The sequence below is a fragment of the Lepidochelys kempii genome, chromosome 11, assembly GCF_965140285.1.
Source record: "Lepidochelys kempii isolate rLepKem1 chromosome 11, rLepKem1.hap1, whole genome shotgun sequence".
NCBI lineage: Eukaryota > Metazoa > Chordata > Testudines > Cheloniidae > Lepidochelys > Lepidochelys kempii.
Genome location: NC_136390.1, coordinates 34495742 through 34514429, shown reverse-complemented (window position 1 = coordinate 34514429; position 18688 = coordinate 34495742). Strand labels below are relative to the sequence as shown.

At 41.6% G+C, this 18688-nt stretch overlaps 1 protein-coding gene across 9 annotated transcripts in view; it reads left to right on the top strand.

Moving 5' to 3' along the window:
• The window catches only part of KCNH7 (potassium voltage-gated channel subfamily H member 7), a 343750-nt gene that overhangs the window by 310658 nt on the left and 14404 nt on the right, over positions 1-18688 (top strand). For 7 of the 9 annotated variants that reach the window (XM_073305646.1, XM_073305643.1, XM_073305639.1 and 4 more), the window contains 2 exons: positions 1551-1765; positions 9619-9718. In XM_073305646.1, coding sequence (XP_073161747.1) covers positions 1551-1765; positions 9619-9718 — 315 coding nt within the window. The remainder of the gene's footprint in view (positions 1-1550; positions 1766-9618; positions 9719-18688) is intronic. The other 2 variants (XM_078847950.1, XM_073305636.1) reach the window with 1 other exon arrangement.

The window sequence follows — 18688 nt, the reverse complement described above, 5'->3', positions numbered from 1 at the left end:
CGCTCCTGAACATGTTGGCCAAAATCTTTGTAAATTTTTGAAAGATGGATAATGGAAATGAATTCTGGAGCCATTTCAATCTGAGGGCCTGATCCCACATACCTCACTGCATGCAATGGAGATTTTGCCTGAATAAAGTGTGGAGTGATTACAGAGTTCCTGGTCTTCCACAGTTACCAGAGGTCAGGATGCAGCAGGGAGCTCAATAAACAAGGGAGTTTGTAGATGGAGAAACAGTAGATGGAGAAATTAGAAGGATGGCAATGTGGTGATATATAGAGAGAGCCCTGCAGATCTGCGGCTATCCGCTTTATATGTGTGGATGTAGATAGCCACAGAATGTGTTTTTGGATCGTGGATCAGATATGGATACAAATTTTGTATCAGCACAGGACTTTAGATATATATGATTATGTGATAGATGAAGGGTTGCTGTAGCCTGTTGGTCCCAAGATATTAGACCCAGAGAGAATGTTGGTGAGAGAGACAAGCTTTTGAGCTTACACAGAGGAAGAAGGAGGAGGAGAAGAGCTCTGTGTAAGCTCAAAAGTTTGCCTCTCTCTCCAACAGAAGTTGATGTGATATATGATATTCATGATATCATACTGTATGTCATGATAGATTAAATATGATACAACATTTTGTAACTATGATATTTTAAGGCTAATGTGAACAAGTGTTATCAAAGTGATTACTGCAATATAATTGTCACAGATATCAAACTGTACTTGCAAGATATGTTAACAAAATTTAATATCAGATATTATTATACATTGTATACCTTATACCTTATACAAGGGAGTTTGTCAAAGAGTTCTCTAGTTACTGCTTAAGTCATGGTTCTTTGTGTCTATGTCCTCACACTACATATGCTATAAAAGATCAGATGCAGATTTTGGAAAAACAAGCACGTACGTTACTGACGACTATTTTAGTGAGAAATAAATACTGTAAATGTGTCAAGGTTGAAGGAAAGCAGAGTTGTAAAAGTATTAGCATGAAAACAGCTCTGTTTAAGGGGCTGCTGCCTCTGGAGGTTTTGAATTACTGTTCAAAGTTAATTCTAACATTGAAAATTGAGTCAGTTTCTTCTGTTGCAGATCTTTGGGGAAAGGACTATGTCATCATATATATTTGTATATTTGCTGGGACAATGTAGTCTCAATCCAGATTGGGCGCTCTGGGCACTACTGTAGTATAAAATTACATCATCATGAACAATATTATTTACTACTCTAGATTATATTTTTGTTACAAGAAGGGGCTGGTAGAAATTCTGCATGTATTCTGTTATGTCAGGAATAATGCAGAACTGATTCAAAACAGAGTTTTAAAATTTCCAGATCTTCCTCTTGCTTAGTCCAGTTTTATACCAGCGTCACTCCACTGATTTTGATGGAATTACTCCTCTGACATACACTGGTGTAAATCAGGATAATCAGGTTTCATAACTTCATATCCCATAGTATAAGTTTCTTGAAGAGTTATGGGTGCATTCATTTTAATGGAGTTCTCATAATTAAAATAATCCGTCTGATTTTTTTTTGCAGGTAAAAATGATATTTTTGGAGAGATGGTACATCTTTATGCAAAACCAGGGAAATCAAATGCTGATGTGAGAGCTTTAACCTATTGTGACTTGCATAAGATCCAGCGAGAAGACCTACTAGAAGTTTTGGATATGTATCCTGAATTTTCTGATCTCTTTCTCACCAATCTAGAACTGACTTTTAATCTGAGACATGAAACTTCAAAGGTACATACAGTAGGTGTTGTTTTTTTCTATGATTTTCTTTCAAGTGTACTTGTTAAGTCACAGAAAAGAAAGACGTCCCTGGAAAATATAAGTTCTGGCTCTTCTTTTACACCAAAGTTAATGGACTTATAATGGTGTGAGAGTGGAATCAGTTCCATATGATCAGAACTGGAAAATAGATGAAAAACAAAGGCTAACAGAATTGAAAGCAAAAGGCTTGAGGCCAAATTCTGTTCAAGAAAACTTACCTGTGTGGTCCCAGCAAAGTCCGATAGACCTAGCAGAAGTGAATGAGATGACTCAGGTGATATTAAACTACCAGGATTTGGTTCTTTATTCAAATAGTGTTAAGATTTCAACCAGAGGGATTTTGAATATTTTGATATGCCCATTAAAAAACTGTTTTGAAATAAACATGAATATAAACTTAATGAGGGAAATTTGACACTGTCAATATATTTATCAGAAAAAGAAAATAAACAAGAATCAAGCTACCCTGGTTCCATTTATGACTAATACTACAACAAATGTAATTGTCTTGCAAATCTTCTGTCCTCTTGGACTACATTTCCTATATTCAAAATTAACTAATAAAACATATGAAGCACTCTTGGTAGGACACCCCACACTTGTCTTCCCTACCCTGAACCTGCAGAACCTCCGTTTGTCTCTCCTCCCACCAATGGCTTCCTTAAGATGCCTCCCTGCCCACAGTGCCCCCTTCAAGAAAGGAGAAGGAAGTGCAGCCTCGGTAGGGTTCACTTCTCCCAGGAAGTTTGTCAGTCTGGATTTGGAAAAAAAATAGAGGGTTGGCCATTGGCTGAAGGGGAGGATGCTTCTGGCTAACAGGAGCGAGAGGTGTTGCATTCGTTTGGATGGAATAAATGGGCCCAAAGAGTAAAAGGTGTTAATAAGACGTTGTCACTGTCCAACATTAAACAGTGTTAAACAAGGCTTGGGGTTTGGTATACAGAGACTTCAGCCTGCATAGTACCATGGCAAATACATAATTAAAAATCTTGTTACCCTTTTATTAAAGATACAGAAAAGAATGGGGGAAATTTGCATTATTTGAAATGTAAAGTGTTAAGTAAAGCTTTCATTTGAACATCATCCCTTGTTCCCTTTCCTTTTTCTAGGAGAAACCCCTTTGTCTGACAGTCTCTTTTAGATGGTATCAAAGATAGTAATCACTGTCCTTTTGCGGGAAATGGGAGGAAGTTAGTTGAGATGGGCTGGAGTTTTTGTTGTTGCTGAAGTTCAACCCCATTTTCTGGAAGACAAAACAAGACACAAACACACAAAAGGGGAGAGGAAAGAACAGCAAAGATAGAACATGCAGCTTCTAACTCTGATGTTGAATCTCACTTGCAGCCTCACTGCTGGAAAAATGTAGGCACAACGCGCAGTCTTATCAGTCACCTCGAGACCTGGCAAACTCATACCAGCCCCAGGCTATTTAGGGCATTGCTTTTAACTGCCTCTTTCTGGTCACAGGCTCTCATCAGTGTTCCAAAATATACAGTCTTTACCATCTAAACTAGGCTCCTGTTAGACAGAAGGCAAACGGAGAGGGAGAGAAAAGAGAAGAAATAAGGTGGGAAAGGAAAAGGATACACAGAGTTGGAGGAGCAGGCTGTGATAAAGTCTTGCATCCCAAGTAGTGGTTGGGATTTAGCTGGAGCCAGGTAGAGGTGGCCATATGTTCTGGCTCCCTCTTTTTTGGCCTGGCCTGGTCTGGTCAGGACACCTTTCAGGATTAGGATGAAGATCATGGGATAGCAGCTATGATGGTGAAGCTCACTCCTTCCCCTTCTCTCATCTTTGCCAGTCGGTGTTCTGGCACCCTGCTTTTCTCCTATGGTTTCTTTTTTTAAGAACCCCAACAGGGACTGATGGGCAGAATAGTCCATCCACTCGTTATTTTATCCACCAATTAGGCCTAATTTCTAACACACCAATTTTGGTTCATTGATTTCCAGTCCCATGCTTCTCTTGTTTGCCAGGCATGATTTGAAACACAGTCCTTGAATTTTGTCAGTAGTTCTTTCTGTTTGGACTAAGTCAGTCTTTGTCTCCCTTTCGTACCTTTTCCCATCAGCATTTATTGTAAGTGGTTATTGTGACAATTTATAAACATTCACTCACTTTTTACTGTTGAGCTCCCAATTAGGGTAAATTTGTAGGCCTAATTATCACAACATAATCCCTTTTTTTGGTAACCAGTTCTGCCTATGATCGGACCTTTGTTCATTATGTCACTAAAAACATATTTTAATTTAAGCACATAGAGGAGGGTGGGGAGGGTACTTCGTTATTATTTATCCCACCGCTGGCATTTACAAATCTTATTTGATTAGATCTTACCAAAATTACAGTTAAACCTTCCAGATGTTAACAAAAGCTAAGAACTTACCACTTACTTGTTTTGTAGTAAAACAAATCTCAAACAGCTGCTGTTATATGACTGTAAGATGTTTAAAAACAAACCAGCTGTTATCAGTTCTTTGGCTGTATGCCCAGAATGGGTAAAGATTGGGGAGAAAACTTTCCGCTTCTTTTTGGCGCTTACACATTCAAAGCTGCATATCTACACAAACTGTGAAAATGTATGCACCAATGGTTAAACTTTGTCACCTAGAGAAATTTGTTTAGCTCTGATGGCATTTTTACCCAAGCGTATTGCCTTCTTTTACAAAGAAGCAACAAAATGATGTTCTTTAGGAATCACTTCTGCATTTATGAGCTATTTGGAACACCCAGAAGCAGTAAAACTTAGCAGCCATTTGTACTCTATGACAGAACTTGCCCACCTTTTTCACCACCAATATTTGTGAGGGCAGCTAAGCCCACCATGAGGATTTAACCCATGAAACAACAAAAACTGACATCACAAACAAAACAGAAAAAAATTGCAAAACACAAAAAAACAATAACCCCAAAACATTGTAAAAACAATAAGGAAAAATATTTTTAAAACAAAACAACTAAAATTGCAAAAACACAAAACAATCACAAAAATCTTGTAGATGGTATTAAAGATGGTAAAGACTGTCCTTTTTGGGGAAAAGAAAAGAAGTTAGTTGAGATGGACTCAGGGCTGACCTCAGGAGTAGGCCACCTGGGTGGCTGCCCACGGTGCCCAGTGGTCAAGTGGTTGCTGTGCAGCAGTGTAGGGCTGTGCGCTGCTGGTGTAGTGTCAGAAACTGTTGCCTGAGGAGCACTGCATGGGGGGAGGGAACTCCCTGCTTCCTCCTGGCGGAGGAATGTGGGGGAATGGTGACACACAGATACTGCACACACACACCCCAGTGTTTCTCCGTGCTCCCCTAGAGAGCTGTGTGGGCAGGGGAAGTGAGGAGCAACACCAAGAACTCCGTGCATCCAGGTCACTTTCCCCACTTGAGCTGGGCTGTGAGGCAAGCAGCAGGAGCTGCCCTCCTCTTACGCAGCCCAGGTGGGAAAAGTGACCTGGATGCAAGGAAGTCGCTCCTTGCTCCCCCCGCCCCAGAGCCCCCTAGGGGTGCATGGAGGAGCAACGTTCCAGGGAGAGCAAAGGAATAAAGTGGAGAAGGAAAGTACACATGGGTGAGGTGGAGGGGAAGTATCAGCATCTTACATCCTAGGCGGTGGTCAAGATTTACCCAGAGGTGGTAGAGGCGGCAATGGCACCTCGCTCCCTGTCTTTGGCCCAGTCTGGTCAGGACATCTTTCAGAATTAGGATGAAGAAGGTCTGGGATTTTAGGAGATAGTGGGGGTGACAGCTATGGTGGTGAAGCTTGGTCCTTCCCCTATTTTTGTCTTTCAGTTAGCCAGTGCTGCAGTAGCCAGTGCTCAACTAAGTTCCAAAAGGGAGTGATGGGCAGAATAGCCCATCCTCTCATTTGTATTGGAAATTAGACCTAATTAGTGGATAAAACATCAATTTTGGTTAATTGATTTTTAGTCCTACACGTCTCTTGTTTCCCAGGCATGATTTAAAACACAGTACTTGAGTTATTCCAGTAGGCCTTTCTGTTTGGATTAAATCAGTCTTTGTCTCCCTCTACCTTCAACATTTATTGGTATCAGTTATTGTGACATTTTTTAAACTTTCACTCACTTTTCACAGTTAAGCTCACACTTAGGGTAAATTTGTAGGCCTAATTATCACAACAGAGGAGGAACAAGGGAGAAGCTACTGCCTAGGTAGCTTTGCCTATCACATAATGCTGTAGAAGTGCATCTAGCCATGTCCAGAAAGTGTGGGCTATACTGCGCGATGGATCTGCCCCTTTATAGTTGTGTATTTGAAAAATGTAGTTTAAATTTAAGTTTAATTATTCCTGATATACATCACAGTATTTCAGGTGTTCCAGTATATTTTAAAGTAAAGATAATACAGCCTTAGTATGGAGAGACCACCCTGTAGCACTCTGCTCTTGAATCCATGCTGAGACATGAGGAGACAGAGACCACTGGAATTTTGTATGCAAATGCCGGGCACAAGGGTTGCTGATCAGCAAAGTACAAATCAGGGAGGTTCTACATATGTTTTAATTTATTTAAAAAAATAGAATATATTAAAAGTCACTTTATAGAACAAATCATGTTATTTTTTAATGCTGAGCCTTCCTTCATAAAAATTGTATTTTTTTTCTTTACAAAATTATCCTTTCTGTTCCATATGTTAACTCAGCTTTGGAAAGGTCATTGCTATTATTTAAATGTTAGATATAATATATTTTACGGATACATTGAAGCTAGGCCTGAAACTCTGCATATTTGAGAGCTCCTTGAGGATAAAATTAATTCTTCATGATAGGGGCTTTTGAGCAACTATTTCCTGTACTTTCATCATCATAATGTTTTATAATTATTTTTCTCATTGGAGGCTCATTGTTAGTTAAAATGAAACTCTATCCATCATGTGTGTTAAAAATCCATGATGTAGAACCCAGAGACAATCCCCTCACACCCATCCTCCCCACCCATTAGTTCCTTAGGGGTGGCTCCTGCTTCTTACTGCCCCACCCGTACTCCCCCAAGTGAAGAAGCAACTAGAGACACTTTTGGCGCTCCACACAGTGGGAAGACACCCATGCCTATGAATTCGCAGGAACAGGGTCTTAGCTAGTAACTCATTGACTAACACAGTGTTTCTCAAATGCGGCCACCGTGACCAAATGCAGCCACCAGGGGCTTTTCATGCAGCCATGACAGCCTCCTGGGTGGTGATGGGGGGAGGCAAAGCATCAGCCCTGCCCACTCCTCCTTGTTGCTCCAGGAGAGAGGTGGGACACAGTGTTGAAGGAGCAAGGTGAGTTCTTGACCCACGTTGGGGGGATGGGGGCTGGGCAGCAGGTTCCAGCGGCAGGACTTCAGGAACCTGGCTATGCAGCCCTGGGCTCTGACAGCTGGGCAGTGAGTACTGACACCCCCCACCCCGGCTCTGGCCACACAGCCCTGGCCTCCAACTGCAGGGCTTCAGTCTCCGGCTCCTGGTTCCAGCTGTGGGGCAGCAGGCGCTGTCCCCAGCTGCCAGCCAGCTCCAAGCACGGGGCTTTAGGTGCCAACACATGGCTCTGGCCGTGCTGGTGCTGGCAGGCGCTGACCCCCTGCTCCGGCTGTTAGCTTCTGGCTCCCAGTTCTGGCCATGCAGTGCTGGGCGCTGGCCCTGAGCTCCAACCACACGGCCCCAGCCTCTGGTGCTGATCCCCTGCTCTAACTTCCCAGCAGCAGGTGCCAGCCCACAGCTCTGGCCGTGCGGCCCCTGGCACTGATCCCTTGGCCCAGCTGCATGGCATCAGGCTGCCCTGCACAGCAGCAGGCGCCTGCCCAGAGCTCTATTCCCACGTAGCGGCAGGTGCTGACTCCTGGCTCCAGCCACCCACCCCTGGGCTCCAGCACCCAGCTCTGGGCTCTGGCCTTACAGCAACAGGCACTGGCCTTGGGCGCTGACCCACAGCTCTGGCTGTGCGGCAGCAGGTTCTGATCCCTGCCTCCAGCCACACAGTTCCTGTCCCCAGCTCCAGGCTCTGGGTGAGGGCACTGACCCCGGCCCTGGCTGCATGGCAGCAGACACCAGGCCCTGGCTCTGGCCACGCAACGGTGGGGCTCATCACCCACCCCCATCGCCCCTGGGCCCTGCTGCCTCCCACAGCCCTGTATCCTTCAACACTGGACCCTGGTGCCTTCCTGGCCTCGCATCCATCCCCCTTTGCCCCAGGTCCCCACTGCCTCCCCTGGCCCCACATCCATCCCACCATCATCTCTGGCCCCTGCTTCCCCCCATCCAGGGCTTAATGGGTTCTGGGGCTTGCTGAGAAAAGTGATATTAACAAGCATGCAAGTATCACTTTTCAGAGGAGACTTACTAGCTATCTGTGAAAAGTGATACTTGTATGTTTGTTAATATCACCTTTCCTAGCCTCCCAGGTAAGTGTGCTGTGATATTAACAAATTTACAAATATCACTTTTCACAGCAAGCCCCAGGACCCATTAAGCCCTCCATAGGGGGTGGAGGGCTGAAGGGGGAAGCAGCATTATTTTTATTATTGAGTCTGCCAAAAAAACCCTACAAATACAATGATTTGGCTGTGTCTCTGTGCATTTTTAGTTGTTTTTTCTAAAGTTAATTATTTTAGGAAAAAGTGTCAGTGCGGCCACCAATGAGAGTTGGCGGCTGCATTCTGAGACCACCAAAAAATTTGTTGTGAGAACAACACTGCACTAACCTAACTCTCAAAATAATATGCAAATGATGCAATCAGCACATCTGTGACCAGTGTGCTTTTGGAAACCCCATGCCGTCCCAGTTTTTTATTTAGCTGATAGATGCCTGTGCCTGGCTATCCCTGAGCTATTCCTACCTTCTTTTCTCCTAGCTTTTTTCTCCTCCATTATTTTATCCATGGGCACCATTGTGAAGTCCATATAAATCTAAACCTCTCCCTTCAGGACTAAATTTAGAGCAGCAGCAGGAGCAGTAAATGTTTCACCGTCCCTTCTTCCCAGTCCAGTGACATGACCAAGCAACTTACCCAATTGGCATGTCCTGACTGAGCAGTAAGGGGAAGGGAAGTGGGTTCAAAGCCCATGCCTTGTGCATATTCACACACAGCACTGCCTTCATGCAAGATTATTTGTTTTTAAATACATTATCAGCATGTTGTTGCTCAGTTTTTTGGCACTAAAAACAATTCAAATGTGTTAAATGTTTCTTGAATCCATTTCTGCAACAAAAAGCACAAGTTAAAACTTCATGTAGACAACAAGATAAGATGGATAAAAAGAGAAACCACAATTTTCAACTACAGAAAAAATATTTCAACGAGCTGAATCAGAGAGGGAGGAAGGGAGGGACTGGACAGATAAAAAAGGGTAAAATGCATGGTGTTTATCAACCTTATATTTATTGTTGTAAAACTTAACCTTTGTAATCATTACCATGTAATTAAACATCACAGCTAATTATAATCAGTTACCACAGTACTGCCTGCAATAATACACATCCTTTGTAAGAGCTTATTTTCATTTTTTTTTCTTATTTAACTTCACCATGCTTTGTTACTTTAAAAAACACAATTCCAAGAAGCTCAGGAGCTGATGACAACACACTCATGCATTATAATGAACTAATTTGTCTGGACATTTATTTCACCATCAGATGGTATCACTGCTGGAATTATTCCATCCACGTGATCATTTTAATTATTAATATTGAGCTATGTCAATAGTGTTTTCATTCAATCCAGACTTAGTAGTGTAATCTTGTCTTCCTTAAAACTGGAACATGATTAACAGTCAATCGCCTATTGATAATATGCTGTTTTCAAATGGGACTAATCTGTCATTGCATTACATGTTTCATTAATCAAGGCTGATCTCATAATAAGATCACAAACCACTAATGATTCGGATGGAGATAACGGCAAACTTCGAAGAAGGAAATTGTCCTTTGAAAGTGAAGTAGAGAAAGGTAATTAACTTCATGTCTTATATTAAATAGACAGCACTGGGACATTATTCACTGATATTTAAGAGGGGTATTCTTTTCACTGGGTATCATAGATACTTTACGGTTCCATTGCAGCAATTACTTGTGAGCTACTCAAGGTTTTGTTGCTCAGCAGGCAGGGAGTTCTATGCAGTGGCTCTCAAAATAATTACACACGAACACTGGATCAGTTTCACCTTACCCTGACTCCTCAGCCTCCACGACAGACCCCATTGCTTTATATGTGTAGATACTTAGACAATATTGTGTCCTAGAATATCCTATTAAAAATCTTTGGAGATTCTAGTCTGTTGAATTTTTATTAGTCGTATTAATTTTAGTCTCCCAACAAGCAGTGATTTTGTGCTTGATGCAGGCTAGTGTTTCTCAGTTCCTGTGATATCCCTGAAGTTATAGCATTTTGTTTGCAGTGTACAGTATATATACTCACCCTAGTGAATTTGTGCCTTAATTGGCAGTGTGGAAATGGGTCTCTTGGCAGGTCTTCAGGTGGCCTTTTCTATGCTTACATTAACATAAAAGGCCATTGGGAGTAATCAGAATGGAGGGGAGCATTTGGCCAAATATTAACTCATGATATCAGCATTAAGAGCTCATAAATACCAAGGGCATTGGTTAGGTACTCATGAAGGAAGCTAAATTAAGACTTGTATGCCTTTCTTTGGAGCTTGGTGAGTCCAATTCGTGTGTGTGTGTGTCTGTCCAATTATTTATTTGACAAATCAATGTTTCTGGTATTAGCCCCACTCTGCCTTTTATGTTCCACTGTTAAAGGCCAATCCTAAATGCAGGACAGCACTACTTTGAGAGCCAAAGACTTGCTGATGATAAATGAAGGATAGGTGGAGTGCTGGAAGAAGGAGGACTTTAGACCAGTGTGTTCCTGATTAGCAGAATAGCATTACCATTTCATCAAAGAAGCATCTTTGAGGCATGAAGCCACAAGTGACAACACATCTGGCAGGAAAATGCCCCCATGAAATATTCAGTCTGCTCATCATAAAGAATGTGTTGACAGAGGTGCCTTACCTCAATAACCTTCACATTTCTTATGAGAAAACCTACCCTGCCACCTAGACAATATGGAAGTGAATCGTCAGCCTGTGCCTCCTGTTCAGAATAGCCTGCTAAGATGCCAGGAGGGTGGCAAAAACTGTGTTTTGTTGCTCTCATGGGTAGTTCTTTCCTGCTAAATTATAAGTCTCACTGAACAGTTTTCTGATTGCTGGCATTCTTTCACATTACTTTTGACAGGATGTCATTTGCCACAGTTTTGTCAATGAAAATAGCATGCCATTGTGGGAGAACAGAAATGAATGGTAGCCTACCCCTCAATTCTGGTAATTATAATATGTTATCTGGCTGCCTGAGTCACACCAGAGAAAGAAACTCCACCTCCGGAGAAGAGGAGACAAGAGGAGAGAGGGTAACCAGTGAGTGTGTGTAGTTTTGATCCCAACGGCACACTTCTTCCCTGCCCTAGTCTATGCCAAAATTCTGCACGCGGCCATAGTTGAAACAGAGCACATGGAGTTGTTTTTCTGTAGCCTGTCACAGGGCCTGTATTGTTCTGTGAAGAACCATGGCAGTTCCACTGATTTCAAGGCCTTCTGCACCTTTTTGAGGGTGTTAGAACAGAATTTGCCACATTCTAACTTAGACCACAATCGATAAACAGTTTGGGACAGACTCTGTGCAGCAGTTTAAGAGAGGTACGCCACAAAAGGCACAGCCCTTGGCTGAGAGACATATTTCTGGTCACAGTCGTGTTACTGTTTAGATAAAATGTTGTCTAAAGATAACTTTTAACAGTCATATTTTCGCTTCATAAATATAATCTCTAAAAACTAAGCAATCCGTGCATGCTGTTATGAAGCTTTGATGTTTTAAATCTCAGTAAAATCTTAATGACTTATACAGTCAGTTGTTCATGTTGCCTCTCTAGTGTGGTACTGAACTTACATTCGTGATCTTACAGAAGTGGAGCTCTTTTTAATAGACATATGGACCTCCTGCTAGTGCTTCCCATTCAGCTGTTGACCAACTGGTAAATTATACTGTTTAAAATTGCACTTTTTCCTCTTTGGTGTGAGCCTACAGTAGTTTGACATTTTCTCCCTTGTGGACTGCTAAACATGGATTTGTAATTCTCTCTCCCTTCAGTTCATGAAAGCCTGATTTGGACCTTGTTGCCCTGGTAACTCATTTTTCAATAGCATCATAGTTTCATCAGGGACTTAGACAATAACTCACAGCTCTTTATGATTTATCTGCAGTATGTACTTGCTTTCTTTCCTAGAAATGGGACAATTAATTCAGTCAAAGTAGTTTGTGATTTGCTGAACAAGCACTGTACTCTTGTGTGTGATACAAGACTATCTTACTCCACCCCAGATGCATTTCCAGCATATTCTAGATGAGTCACCACATATCTGATCGTAGCTTCTATGTATGGCTCTGTCATGGCTTATTCTTTAATGGCCAAACCCTGGTCCCAGAGAGCTTTGTGTTGCAGAGCTAGCCGCAGTTCTGTAGCCCAGCCTGTCTCTGTGGTTGCCAAGAGCAATTGGAATCCTGAGAGAGCCCTCTTTAGGGGTTGCCACATGTCCACTACCTGGCAGCTTTACCCTCATGCTTACCCAGCGGGATTCCATGACTCTTATCCCACCTCACCTTTTGGGAATAGTGTTGGGGATGGGGGTCCCCAGTGCATATGCAGAGCACCACCACAGCCATAGAAGCCAGTTACCACAGACGACTGACAGTCATCCACAGAGATTGTTACCAAGATTACTTGGGCCCAACAGTGCTACTGGCTGACAGCTCATAAGCAGAGCTGTCAGCCAGGGTGAAGTTTTCTCCCCAACCTAAACAGGTGAGAAGTAATGGGGTGGTACAGTGCCTTCACCTATGCTTTTGCCTCCCGGCCCACCCACAGGGGAACATTTTTTTCCTTTCTTCCCCATTTCCCCCTCTCTCTCCCATAACAGGCAGTAGGAGTTATCCCAAACTCATGGCCCACTGGGTGGGGAGAAGGGGAAAGGTAGTTAACCCTGAATTCAGAAGTGCTGTGGAGCCCCTCTACTCTGCCCATCTATGCTGGCCTGGCCATCTTCAGGGTCAATAAAGCCAGCATAAACCCCCATATGTGGCATAAAGGAAGTCAATGGCATTGAAGTCATGGTCAGAATTTAGCCCTGACAGAGTAAGTAGGGCTTTGAAAACACTTTTCTGGTGAGCTAGTCAGAGTTCCTCCATCATTACTCACCCTGGTGTCATATTTAATTTTTTGTTAACATTGGCATTGATGGTGTCTCTAAAACCTTCACCTCATTGGGTCTATTCCAGCATGTAATCATTCTTACCATGAAGAGATGTTCTCCATGTCAGCCTGGAATTCATTTTGTCCTTAGCTGTACACTATCAGATGCACACTGAAATACGATGAACCCAAGAGGCAATCAGATGTGAAAACTATCCATTCCAAGCAGATTACTTCAGGAAGAATGAGGTCAAACTCTACTAATGATCTTTCAAACTCCTTTGAGCAGGGCATGTAAAATCCATTAGCCACATCCAGGATAGTCGTGTTAAATACACCATCTTAGATTCAGTAACTTGAATGGAATGATGATGTCCTTGAAGGAAAGGATTGACTCTGGATTTTCATCAGTGTAAAAGGGATCAAAATCTGGCCCATGCTTCTAGTTTCTAGGGTAAACAGAATCTAGTAAGAGGGACATTGTTCTGTTAATACCCATTGATTCAGTGAAAATATTTGTTCTGTCGACTTATTTGCCAACTAGTCCAGGACAAGACATTTAACTCTTGACAGGGAATTTTTATTTTCTTGGATTTCATTTTAGGAGCCCACAAAAGAAAGTCCCTATGAATCCTATTGATTGCATTTGCCCGGCTTGAAAGCAAGAAGTGTGTTCCTCAAATCCTACATTTTGCAAGGAACCCCTGACAGCAAGTATATAATCATCAGACAGTCCATCACTGCAGTTGTCCATCTGCTCCTATTGCAGCCTGTCCCAAGGGAGCACAGTTCCTACAAGAGCCTTGTTTCCAAGGGTAACTCCTACTGAAGCAGTTTTCTCATGAAATGTGGCCTTCTGGAAATGGTATATGCGGTCATATGTACTGTCAGCTATCAGAGAAAAATGATCTTGTAGTGGAAGATAAACTCCTAGTATAAGAGACTGGAATTCTATCATTGGAGTAAGAGATCCTTTGGCCTTCACCCTGCATCATTTTCAATTACCCTGACATTGTCATCTAAATAACATTAAGATTGTGACAAAACCAGACAAAGCTCAGAAAATTCACAGATCAGGCTCTCACTCAATTCCTAACTCATGCCATTGTGCTAAAAATGGCACAAAAGAATAAGTTAAGGATTGAATATTTGCTTTAACTTTGAAGTTTCCGGCTTTGAATTTGACACACATTTACAGTCACTCAAAACTAGTCGCTCCTTTTTATTCAATTTAAAGAAAGGAAAATAAATCTTTATGGAAAGGTTATCTAGCCTGTATTATTTGCCTGCTGTCCCATTTGCCTGAGTAATACACTTAAGGTGCTATAAAAATAATTACACACACAAAAACTACATTAAAAGAGCATTATTAAGGTTGCAAAGTCAGGCATTCAAAAGTCAGGAAATGCCAGTATTAAGGCTCTCTGTGCAACTTTAATGCAGCCCCCTTATGCCTATACATTATGACACAATCTTTAATTCCATGATCACATACTATTTTTTCCAGAAGTCCCCTGCTTCATTCAATGCACAGAATGCATGGTGCTCACTTAGTAAGCAGCTATTCAATATTTTGTTTTCTCCTTGTTGTTGAATATGTGATTCTAGGCTTTATTAATGCAGTATCTAGGTGCTCAACAAGGTAAATTAGCTGCACAAAGCATTGTCTTTGGTGGAGTTCAAAGTGGATTCTTCTCTCACGTTCAAGACACTTTTCTAGGAGTTCTTATATGTGTGTACAGATGTCAGTGTGTTCTTCTTTTCTGCTATGGCATGTTTGCTTTGGCAAACACAGAAGAGTCTAGCAATGCATTCTTGAAATGGCCAGGCTTTGGCTTAGTCTTCCCTCTTCTAATATATTGTTCCAAACCCAAGCAGTCCATTCTGGGAATGCTTTATCTTCATTTCTCATTAATTTTGTCTGAGACCTTGTTAGGTGCAACATCTCAGAAGAGCGCAGCCACTTAGGAAGGTAGATAACAGGTCAAGGTCGCATCATATAAATGGGTCATAAAAACAGCATTGTTGTAAAATTCACCTATGAATGAATCTACAATGATTTCAGGGGTCTTCACAACACTCATATTTTATTTCAATTAAAATCTGGAATCACTTTTAGTTTTCCAAAATTTGAAGCTATGTCTGTGGAATGACTTCAGCACCATTCATTAGATACAGTGAACTTTAGCACTGCCTTCATTGTGGCCAAAGACTGTCACTGTAACTTTCCATCATTTAAAGAAAAGTAATTTCAGTACAACAAAATCCCACATTAAAATAACACTATGAAATGCTTTAAGCCAACAAAAACAGAGTGTGCCAGTCTGTCCTTAATTCTCACTCTGCTGAGTATAGTGTGGAACATATGGGATATAAAATTACCCACTGTTCAGAGACCTATGCAGTATTCAAGTGCATTGAAGTTGGTTAAGGACAGAGTATGAGGCTTGATTCTGAATTTCACAGCTTTTGTCAGCTTGTTTCAGAGCCATAGAGCCAAATGTTCTGCCTAGCCATAACCAGTTTTCCATTTTTGCACTCACAATTTAGGTCTTTTGTATGTCTAAGAACCAAACTGTGCCCACAATCAGATACTTACACATCTAAATTACCTAATTAGTGATCAGAATTGGTTTGGTAGAAAAACTACACATGTTTGCATCTGCAAATTTTGTATGCAAAAGTGGAGGCCATCATTTAAAAATATGGCCCCTAAGTTTGTGTATACATATTCTACTTCCATTGGAAAATAAATCTACTGAAGCACTCAGAAACAATTATGTCTTCCGTAATAATGCTTTGCCCCGCCATAGTGTTTTCCATCTGAGGATTTCAAAATTAATGTGTTAAAACTGAACAGCCCTGTGAACTGCATTGTCATCTCTGCACATTGTGCTTGGCTATCTGTGGATGGAAGATGCTATAGCTGTATTGTGTAATAGTACAATTATTTCTGGGAAAATAGATGCTGAGGGTATGACTACACTGCAGCTGCAGCTCTAGGACCCTGAGCGGTGGGAGGGCCCAAGAGCTTGATGTGTAGCCCTAGCCTGGATGTCTACACTGCAGTGAAACATCCCCTTAGCCTGAGTCCTGTGAGCCTGAGTCAGCTGGCACAGGCCAGCCGGAGGTGTCTAATTGCAGTGTAGACATACTGAGAGTTAAGACACTTACCTAAATCAGAACAGAGATGGGAACAGGAACCAGATCCTGTAACATACAGTCTAGGATTTGGCCTTTAAAATAACGTAATCCGAAGGATCCCAAATTACTTCTTATAACTTTCCTTTGATGATTTCTTATTGTTTAATATTAAGAGCCTACCAAGTAAAGACGTATTTTAATCATAGCATAAAATTTGGATTGAATCATCTTGCCCTGAGTCATTCTGATCTGGAAGAAAAGACAATCTTTCATCCTCACATTCACCAGTACTCAGCTTCTGCTATCCCCTCTGATGTGGGACCCAGTGGCACCACGCACAATAGCGAACACTACTCCAGGGTTTAAGTGTTTGTACGATCTGACCAAACTTAGCTGGGCATATGGAATTGATCTCTTCTCCACTTGCTATTCCATCAGTGACTATACAAATCCATAGTCAACATAATACAACATGCAACTTTCCCTTATGGTCATAAACTTGTCTCATTAACTACAAAGCAGACAACACACAAAGGGGAGTAGTGCTTACAAGTCCTATATGGTTCTATGAATATTACATAGTATTCATGTTCTTTTTGGTACTGCTGAGTGAAAAGAAGTGATGACAGTAGTCTGGAATAAAACTTCCCTGGTTTCCTTTGGCCTGCTCCTGGTCTGTGCTAAAGAATCATTCACGTATCATGACTATATAGGGATGGAGGATATGCATGTCTTTTGTGCAGAAAAGTGCAAATTGTGCATCAACAGACTGATTTTTGCAAACATATGGCAGGAGGGGGTGTGGTAAGGAACTGAAGCGGTGATCAGGTGAGCTCACCTCATGTAAGATGGTAAGGCCCGAAGTGCATTTGGGCAGCTTTAGACATTACAGGGATTGTACATTTTAATTTGGACATTTTTACAAAATGTATTTGTTCAAACCATTTTTGTAACTGTTTGATAGAGAGTTTACTCAAAGTGGCAACTGTCATTTGCAGGCTTTTCACTTAACTATGTGCTATTTTTGGTGTGTGATTAGTCACTGAAGACCTATTATTATTTCTGCTTTCTGACGAGATGGCTGACATTTTTAAACAGGAGACTCCTGTTCACTAGCACCTTTGTTTGCATATGAATATGGATAATCATACAGAAACTATGGACAACTTGAAGAAACACTCACTGAAACACCAAGTAAAGATATTACCCTTGTAACTGGAGACTTAAATGCAAAAGTTGGAGCTGCAAGATCTCATAAAGAAGTAATGGGAAACTGTGGTCTGGGTTCGCAAAATGAGAGCGGAAGGCAGGTAGTTCTGCTGCTCTAATCTCCTGTTGCTCTAATCTCCTGGTCATTAAAGACCATTTTCACTCAGCAGCTGGAGGTCACCTGACAGTATGGCAAAGAACCAAAATCACCTTTGGAATAAATATAACAATGCTGGAAATCGAATGGAAAATGGACAAAGACTTTCATGAGTACAGACTGGGTCAGCCCATCAGCTGTTAGCCTCAAATATAAATTTCAACTTTAAAGATACCATGTTCGACAGGTCTACTACATTTGGACTTGTCCAGAATCAATGAAAATTATGGGTTTGAGGAATTGGCACAGATGAAAGAGGAGAATAACCCCAAAAAATTTTGGAATAAAATGAAAACTGTTATGTTTAAAAGGCCAACCACAGATTCCAAAAAGTCGGTGTCGGACTACACCATGGTTAACTGAGAAGGTGTTTGAATTGGCAGAAAAATGATGCAGAGTAAAAGAGAAGGATTGGAAAGGGAAGAATGTAGGAGAGAATATGCAAAGGCAGACTAGACAAGAGCAAATATATAAGGGAAAAATGCATGGAACTTGAGAAGTGTAAAGAGAGTAATAATATAAAAGATAGATTCACAGTGGTCAGACTTCTTACCAAAAGCTTTTCACTGTGATCAAACTTAATAATAAATCATGATGGCAGACTCCTGACTGAGGGTGATGATACTAAACACAGGTGAAGAGATTACTGTGCCAATCTGTATGCCTCACCGGAGCCACTCATAATACAGGCTGGCAGAAAAGAGAATACAGGTTTGGAGCTGTCAGTCTTGTGAGAGAGAGAATGAAGCCTGGGAAAAGAAAAAAGAAAAAGCCTGGGAAAAAAAGCACCCGGGGATAGATAACAGGCCTGCAGAATTGTTAGAAGTGATTGGTGAACACGGTATTGATTTTAGGTGGAAAATTTGTAATGGCGTACAGATTACTAGAAATTAGGCAGAGGGCTGAACGAAGGGCACTTTTCTGTTCTTGCCAAAGAAGGGAGACATAACCACGTGTAGTAATTATTGTACCATCTCCCTGATTTCACACATGAGCAAAGTTCTGGTTTCCGTAATCCAAGATTGCACGATAGAAGTAGAACTACCACCATCACAAGCGGGTTTCAGAGGTTTTGAAATATGATGCTGGCAAAGGTTCTCGTGTACCGCATGGATGGACAAAAAAGGAATACCTATGTTAAAAATATTATTGTAGAGAA